Below are 9,614 nucleotides of genomic sequence, written 5' to 3'. Positions count from 1 at the left end.
GCAGAGCCTTATTGAAGAGAGCAGTGTCGGAGTTTCTCTTGTTCTCATTATCACTCTGTTAATCATTCCAATCGTGGTCCTCATTGCCATTACAATATTCATACGCTGGAGGAAAGTCAGAGTGTATGGAGGTATGTAAATCTGAACCTTCTACAACTGAATTGTAGACTTTGTAAACTTCACACAAGCTGTTTAGAGAATGGGTTCTTATTGGACAAACATCATAAATATACATTAACCCATGTCCATGATTTTTCACAACCACAATGATCTATTCTGCAAATGTGACATCTTACCTCCGGTACATCATCACCTTTGTATAATCCATATGACTCTAGTTAAACATTGATTCTAGTCATTTACAGTACTTAATAGATTTTTTTAACAGACTTAAACTGTGTATTATGTACTTTATCCAGGCGAAGGTGAACATAAATTGGAATCAGGTTCTGGAGGAATCCTAGGAAAACTTAGAGGTATGCATCCTGGCATTTGCTTCCACAGGTTTTAAAAGTTATTTTAATGTCCGATAGAAAAATAGATCCTACATGTCCTGGTGAATGATCATTCAATAGTGATTTTATTAAATTAATAATCTGAAACACATTTATACAACTTTGAGTTAAGTAGCTCTGCACTGAGCCACCGGAAAAGTGTCTGCCTTAACGTCTCCTCTTCCTGCTATGGACAGTGAGTTGGTCCTGGCTTTAGTATTGTCCCAACGTACTGTAAGCAATTTTGGGAGATTCATAAAATTCATCAGATTAGAAATATTAGCCCACCCTTAAAGGGAAAAAAAAGTGGAAATGTTGGTTTTCACATAGCTTCATAAACAAAAAAAATCATGGCCTATATACACAATTTTTTTGTAATTTAAAAATCTCATTTCATGTTAGTTTTTATCAGTTTATCTATAACCCTCAATGCTTTTGTTGCATGAATCTTTGCATACAGTAAATAGGAGTATGACTATGCTAACACCTGTTATTAGAACACAGAAGAATGTTATGGCAGCCCTGAAAACCCATGCATTTCCCATGACACCTTTATTTAAACTCTATTCATTATTATTTGTATTTTGAAATATGTTTGACCTTTCATGCCATCATGCATTACTCCCCCTATGCATACTGCAGTCAGACCCTAAGGCTAATATGTGTATCCTGAATAGAGCCACTTTTGTTTTATGAATCAGTCATTTATGTTATGCGAGACCTCAAGCCTAAACATGAACACGCTTTGTAACGGTAACCTTTTTTTGTATCTGAGAGTTGAAAAGTAAATGACAGGTATAATCCCAGACACCTGCTCTAGCTGGCCTTTTAACTGGCTTGTTAATGGTCTTACCCACAAGCAGAAGAACCATAATTAAATAAGCAATCTCCTATTGCTTTTTCCTGCCGGTTAAATACATCATCGACAGCGACCAACAAAGGAAAACCTGTTCCGCTAAGCAAAAACCGAGTCACTGGGGCTATTAATCATAAAATCCCCGCTTTAGAGCTGGTGCACACAGCTAAATATCCCACTGATTTTGCAGCTGGGAGATTTTTAGCCCATCACCATATACTGTATATTGTAAGGATAATCATGCAGACAAGATTTTACACACACTGAAGGGTGTGATCCCATCTGCTCTATCCCCTTTAATGGTGGAGTTTCCCCCAATATGACCTAATTTGAAAGTAAGCTGCATGTGAAGCCCTTTGACCCTTTGAATTCCCCAGGACAAAGCTACTACATGTCCAAAGCAATTGGGGTTTTGTAGTAGGGGATTTTGCGTCAGGAGCGCAGGGCACGGTCTAGACTGATACGGAATGGAAGGAGGTGACTCCTCCCCTTCTGTTTCATCATCACGTGATTGGAACAAACACGATGCGGTCACATGATCGGAGTGCTGGAGGGGTCGCGGCCCGTCTAGCACTCAGACGTTTAAAGCAGATTAACCAACCGTCATTTTTTATTTTTTTTCGCCATTTCGATAATTTCAATATTTTTATTGAAATAGGCCTGCAGTCGAGTACTGTGCCTGTGGGACTGACTGCACTATGCACTATGCATAGGGGATATTATGCATACAGGATATTCTGCAAACTGGGATTGAAGGTTAAAGATCTTTCAAAATATAAGAATACAAATAATGAATCATTTGTCAGTGTTCTAATAACGTGTTGGCGCTGACATACTCCTATGCAGAAATTACAGCAGCAAAAGCAGTGAGTGATAAAAACGTACAGTGATATTTTAAAATTACATAAAAGTGTATATAGCCCATAATGCATTTTTTTACTACGGTACCTGAAAACCAACATTTAAAATGTATTTTTTTTAATTTTTTTTAATATGTTGTCTAAATTGTTATTTTTTTCTGGTTCTACACTTACCATCTTCACATTGCAAAGCCAGAAACCAGCCTCACACTGATGAGACCCAAGAGGTCGAATTAGCCATCTGTGAGTAGGTTTTCTGGCTATGCACTTCTTCAACCCATGCTGTGCTGAAAAAGTTGTGCAATACGGCAGGCATACGCTTGCAGGGACCCTTGTTAAAATGAATAAGATGTAAACAGTGACTTACTGTGAGTGCTCATTTGCATGTCATTACCCAGAATCCATTGCTGCAGGAAAAGCAGTGTTTGCTAAGAGATAATGGGGAAAGGCAAGTTTGTGAACCTGTTTGAGACATGGGAATGTACTCGCATGTGGTAATTAAAAAAATAAAAAAAAATCCTAAGATTTCAGGTTAGTATTTGTAAATGGCCCCAGGTGTGTTTCACTCAAAACATGAAGTACTGCTTCCTTGTAGTGAAAATGTGCCAATTGGTAATGTAGAAACAGCCGGCGCCTCCAATAAAATAACTCAGTGAATATATTCTGACCAAATGTAGAGTCCAATCACGGATACCAAACAGTCCTGAAGGGGATCTTGAATGAAGTCTCACAGTAAAGACAAACAAACATAAAAGACAAAAAATGTAGACACGAAATCCAGGGGGAGCATGGGGAAGAAACAGACAAATCTAAGTGCAGCAGAATGGCAATGGGTTAAATAAAAGGTTTCACAATCTTGGCTCTTTTGAAATGACTACTTTCAAGATGTAATAGTCAAAACAGCAGGGTTGACTAATAGTCAGTGGTGGTATGTGATATAGTTGTCATCAAGGTGGTTCTGGTAACTCAGGAGAATATGACCCAAAAAGAGAGAACAAACTGGCATAGCACAGATCAACCAAGTTTTTAAAAGTTTATCTAAGTATAAAAGTATACACTCACAATATGAAAGTTAAAAACGGGCATGTCACACTTTATAAGTGTATCGGAGGGTATCGGCAGCCTGCTACGTAGCGAAACGCGTAGAGTGTGAGTCTTCTGTTGCGGAGCTGTATGGAGAGGAGTCACTGAAGGCCAGCCCCCACCAAACCGACTAAACCGGATCTGACGTCAGACGCCGAGCCGTGCGGAGACGCAGTGGAGCAGAGGCAAAGACAGACGAGTGCCGAGAGTTGCGGGATGGTGAGCCAGCAGGCTGCTGATACCCTCCGATACACTTATAAAGTGTGACATGCCTGTTTTTAACTTTCATATTGTGAGTGTATACTTTTATACTTGGATAAACTTTTAAAAACTTGGTTGATCTGTGCTATGCCAGTTTGTTCTCTCTTTTTGGGCCGTATCCTCCTGAGTACCAGAACCACCTTGATGACAACTATTTCACATACCCACCACTGACTATTAGTCAACCGTGCTGTTTTGACTCTTACATCTTGTAAGTAGTCATTTCAAAAGAGCCAAGATTGTGAAACCTTTTATTTAACCAATTGCCATTCTGCTGCACTTAGATTTGTCTGTTTCTTCCCCATGCTCCCCTTGGATTTCGTGTCTACTACTGTAACCTTTGGGGACGAGTGAAGACTACCCTTCCCAGTGGGTCTGAGCAGGGGGTGAAACTGTATACACGTGAATTTATTTATTCCTGTTTTTTTCACTCACTCAAAGTATATATTTTATTGTTCACATATTAAGTGTTAAACCCTTTTATCTGTTTGCACCTGTTTTCACTTTATCGCTACACATAAAAGACAAAAAAGACAAAGAAAAAAATCATAGTGTAACCCTAAAATATAACCATAAAAATTTAGACACATATAAAGAATAACTAAATGGCTATTACAATTGAATGAAATGGTGCAAATGAATATAAAAAGAAAACAATTGCCGTTAGGCTTGGGACACAGGCAGAACATGTTCATCCAGTAGGGGTAAAATTAGAATCCTACTTACAGCACTGGTCAGAATATATTCACTGAGTTATCTTATTGGAGGCGTCGGCTGTTTGTTTTTTATTGTTAGGTTCTTTTTGATTTGTGTTGGTCATTTTTTGCCTAGGCAGCCTCACTTTCAAGGCAAAAGTTTTAGTAGTCACTGTATTATTAATAATATGACATTATCACCTTTTAGCATTAGCGCTGTAAACACTTTTCCTTTTTTTCACAATTGGTAATGTAGGTTACTAGAATACAAATGTAAATGTGGGGTTTATGGATTGTATTTATACATTTTGTAACCAGCTCTTTTTGCAGGCAAGGGCAGCGGGGGGCTCAACCTGGGGACCTTCTTTGCAAGTCACAAAGGATACAGTCGGAAAGGCTTCGATAGACTTAGCACCGAGGGAAGTGATCAAGAGAAGGATGACGATGATGCGTCGGACTCAGAAGAAGAGTATTCAGCCCCTCCTATTCCACCACCACCAGTGTCTTCCTCCTGAAACGGCTCACTACTCCCATTTAACTCTTTAGCACGTTTAAGGTTATGTATTTAATTGTAGCTGTACTAGTCTCTGTGGGCTGTACAATTGTCATGATTTTCTTTACTTTTAATTGAGTGCTGTTGTAGTCTTTATGTGAACATTTAGAATACAATAATTTTGTTGTTGGTATACGGAGCTTACACAAATTTACGTAGTATTTAATCATTTCTGGTTTAAGGGGAAAACTTTCCAGTGTTTGATGGCCTTCCTCTGCTTTTCCAATAGCACTTTAATTGCCAATTTCTTTTATTCTTTTCATGCCTTTAAAATCACAACTAATCGCAGTACAACAATGTGTGCCACATAATTACAACGCTGCTAAATCTCTTCTATTTTTTTAAATTCACAACATGATATTGCGTCCAGGAAAAGGAAGAACAAGAAAGAAAAAAACAACTATTTAATGTTAATTTTTTGTTTGTTTTGGTGTTACTGGGATGTCTTATTTTTAGATGGTTACACTGTTTAGAACACTATTTTCAGAAATTGAATGTACTTTGTGTAATAAAGTGTTCGCAGAGCATTAGTTTTGTGTGTACTTTGGAATTTCTGCAGATTCAAATATTATGCGATGATAACATGGAATACAGGTAATGAAAAAAAAAAAGGGGGGGTGTGTGCCGAGCACATATGTACGAAGTGAAACTTCTTTGCATTTTGTCACTCTATAAAGTCTTTAATTCATGCAAAATTATAAAAATCCAAATATAATTTATGTGCAAAATGCAAAGCAGTGTCACTTAGAACGTGTGTGTGGCTAACAAAATGCTTTTATTTGTGCGAGCTTTCGAGATCCACTGATCATTTCTTCAGGCTGTGTTACAATGGATAAAGCAAGAAAGATATTTACTTTCAAACAGGGTAAATATATTTCTTGCTTTATCCATTGTAACATCACGTGTGTATGTAGCCTTTAGCTCTCCTCACTTCCGCCGTAGCCAGTAAGGGCTCCGCCATTTTTGTTTGTGCGCTTGCATGTGCAGAAAAGGTTTGTGCATGCAAAGGTTCCAGCTGCCCCAGGGGCTCACAACACATGACACAGTACAGCCAATCGGGCTGCTAGAATCTCCTGAGGGGAGATTGGGACGGTGGGTGTGCTTGCAGTTTGAGCTGACAGTTAGGAGAGTGGCAGTTGGAGCTGGGACAAGGAAGGAGTAAGTTATATGTGCAGATGTCAGTGGTATCTGCACTATGCCAGATACCCCCTATTATGCCCCAGCTAGGCTCCGACTCCCACATAGTTTGTGGCTGCGATAGGGACTTCCCCCTCAGATAGGGACCCTGCCCTGCTTAGCAATATTACTGTTAGGGACACAGGGAGATGCCGCACGGTGGCTGCAGCCTGTGGTCCAGGATACAGATCGCCCTACATTAATAAAGACATTGTTTACAGTGGTACAATCCACGAGGGACCCACCCAACATAGAGGCGGAGGCTTCACAGTATCAGCATCGGATCCGTGGATCCCAGCATCGTGGCATCAGCGCGCCCGGGTGTGGCATCACCCGGCAGGTACCCAACGCATCAGTGCACCAACTCAAACACTATAGTGGGGCAGCGCTGTCACACACACCTTGGGTGGGGGAGCGGAGCATTGGATGGTACAGCGGTGCGTGGCCTGGTTGGTGGTATATATATCCTAGGTTATTTATGTTCAGTAAAACTGTTATCTTTCATAAGTGTGTGTGTTTTATTGTATGCATGTCCTGTAGCAGGGTTATTCTACATCATAGAATCCTGTTCAGGTGGAGGCGCTACCGAACGAACATCGACTCGGGTATACCCCAGGTTCCCAGTAGCGGGGACTCAGATCTCCTGTGCACCACAGGTATTGCACTGTATACACACACCATAGCCAAACATGTCTCAGGGGTGTGGGGAAAGTGCGATATATATATAGGTAAACCCCGTTATAGCTCGACCCGTTATAACGCGAAATTGGTTATAACGCGTTTTTCACTCACTGCATGCACTCACTGCACACACTCTCACTGCACACTGCACACACTCTCACTGCATGCACTCACTGCACGCACTCTCACTGCACACTGCACACACTCACTGCACACACTCTCACTGCACACTGCACACACTCACTGCACACACTCTCACTGCACGCACTCTCACTGCACACTGCACACACTCACACTGCACACACTCACTGCACGCACTCACTGCACGCACTCTCACTGCACGCACTCTCACTGCACGCACTCTCACTGCACGCACTCTCACTGCACGCACACTCACTGCACACACTCACTGCACACACTCTCACTGCACACTGCACGCACTCTCACTGCACGCACTCTCACTGCACACACTCTCACTGCACGCACTCACTGCATGCACTCACTGCCCACTCACTGCACACACTCTCACTGCACCACTGCACACTCTCACTGCACCACTGCACGCACTCTCACTGCACGCACTCTCACTGCACGCACTCTCACTGCACGCACTCTCACTGCACGCACTCTCACTGCACACACTCACTGCACCACTGCACACACTCTCACTGCACACACTCACTGCACGCACTCACTGCCCACTCACTGCACACACTCACTGCACCACTGCACACACTCTCACTGCACACACTCTCACTGCACACACTCTCACTGCACACTGCTCACAGCACACTGCACACACTCCCAGCACACACACTCACTGCACACACTCTCACTGCACACACTCTCACTGCACACACACTCAATGCACACACTGACTGCACACACTCTCACTGCTCACAGCACACTGCACACACTCCCAGCACACACTCTCACTGCACACACTCACTGCACACACTCCCAGCACTGCTCACAGCACACACTCTCACAGCACACAGCACACTCACAGCACTCGGCACACAGCACTCACAGCACACTCACAGCACACTCTCACAGCACTCACAGCACACTACACCACACCTCCCACTCCCAGGAAACCAAACTCCCGCTGCATATTCAGCTGCTGAAGCAGCACTAGACTGTGGCTAGATGGGTCCATGGTTTCCATAATGCCTCTCGCGCGCCGCCCGCTCACCGTGCACAGCAAAAAAACAAAAAATGCGCAGCCCGGGACTCGGAGGGCCGCGTGGGCTATGCCGCGGAGGGCCGGTAGGTGTGGGAGCCTGGGGGGGGGGGAGGAAATGGATGCTGGTGGTGGGAGGTAAGGAGCAGGTTGCGGCTGGACTCGCCGTTGCTAGGGGACGTGTAGGGCTTCCGGCCACCTCTTCCTTCCCTCCTCACTCCCTACCTCCCGATCAGGCGCGCGGCGGTCATTTTTTTTTTTTTTTAATTAGCGCGACCCCGGGTCTAGCACGGTCGGATCGGGTGGCCCCCGAGGACCGTGCTATAACGGGGTTTACCTGTATATATATAATCAAAAACTAATAGACGATACCGTTCTGTGGCTAACGAAACCTTGGTCAAACATGTCTGTGAATGGTTTCTCTGGCTTTGCATATAATCCCATGCTATGCTTACAAGCTGTGTTAACAGCGAGCATTAGTTAATAAGGGTTCCATGTAAGAATGGTTTTCAGGCAAAAAGTGACACGTTGTGCTCATTTGCATGTCATTTCCCAGAATTCCTTGCTGCAGTGGAAACACTGTATGCTAGGTGATAATGGTGAAAGGCAAGGTTGCAGACCTGTCTAAGACATGTGAATGTGCTCATAAGTGATCTTTTTATTTGCTATATGCTAACGGTGGAGGTTTCTTGTCGCCTTTTTCACTGTGTGTGTGTGTGTGCGTGCGTGTGTGTGTGTCCTGCAACAGACCAAAAGTAAGAAGTTGCAAACACCCGGCCACTATTAACCCTCACTAGGACCAGTGCTAAGTACTCCATTATACTTATTGTTGACATCTGTCTTTAGCTCTGCTGCTTATCTGTGTGTGCCAATTCAATGTGCAATACTCATACATGTTTGCTATATATTACCAACTGTCTGTGCACACATCAGCATATGCATCTATTCTGAGCTTTTATTATTGGTGATTCTGACCAGCTGGTCCAAGTGCTAGGAGGCAACTTAGTTGCCTCCACACTTTAGGGTTTGGGTCTCTGTGTGTGCATATGGCAGCCTATACATAGTTACTTCTGACACATTAACCTCTTCACTACTTCTGGTTTTTCACACATTAGTTTACAGCTTTTATACCAGCTTATTTGTGATCTGTTTAGGGTGACCAGATTTTGAAAATGAAAAACCGGGACACATTTTTATATATATATATATATATATATATATATATTTATATATATATATATATATATATATATATATCAACAAAACAAAACAGAAATAATAAAGGAGCGCCTAATGCAACAACCTGCCTAACTGTGAATAAGTAGCCAACTGCGTTGATACAACCTATGGGGTGGCTAAAGTGAAATAATATAATTAAAAAACCCTATGTAATTCTAAGATAAAATGTGTAATAACTTTAATACAAAGTGTACATAACAAAATTGTTAAAAAATACTTCTGGAAAAAAAAAAAATTTTATGTTGTAATACAAAAAATATCTAGAATAAAATAAAAAATATAAAAAATATGAAAAAATAAAAATAAAAACTTTTTTCCAAAAAACTTTTAAAAAACCTTAAAAGTCACAGAGTCCTGTTCCAAGTGAATGCATCCAGGTATAGGCAGCCCGTTTATAAGGGATCACAACTCCCTAGGAATACCTATGAAAGAAAAAAGAAAAGAAAACAGGCGCACACCTAGTGCATTAAAGTTTAACAATAATTTTATGGAACATTTAAAACCAGACAAATGCCCACTCACAAGTAAAGCGT

At 41.9% G+C, this 9,614-nt stretch overlaps 1 protein-coding gene across 1 annotated transcript in view; it reads left to right on the top strand.

Moving 5' to 3' along the window:
• Positions 1–5,332, top strand: part of PAM (peptidylglycine alpha-amidating monooxygenase) — a 201,422-nt gene extending 196,090 nt beyond the window's left edge. The window contains exons 25-27 of the mRNA XM_075599016.1: positions 1–131; positions 420–476; positions 4,580–5,332. The exon at positions 1–131 is cut by the window's left edge and continues 79 nt beyond it. Of these exons, the coding sequence (XP_075455131.1) occupies positions 1–131; positions 420–476; positions 4,580–4,764 (373 nt within the window). The 3' untranslated portion in view covers positions 4,765–5,332. The remainder of the gene's footprint in view (positions 132–419; positions 477–4,579) is intronic.
• The last annotated feature ends 4,282 nt before the right edge of the window (positions 5,333–9,614 follow it).

Source organism: Ascaphus truei, chromosome 1 (assembly GCF_040206685.1).
Source record: "Ascaphus truei isolate aAscTru1 chromosome 1, aAscTru1.hap1, whole genome shotgun sequence".
Classification (NCBI taxonomy): Eukaryota; Metazoa; Chordata; class Amphibia; order Anura; family Ascaphidae; genus Ascaphus; species Ascaphus truei.
This window is presented reverse-complemented; position numbering and strand designations above follow the sequence as displayed.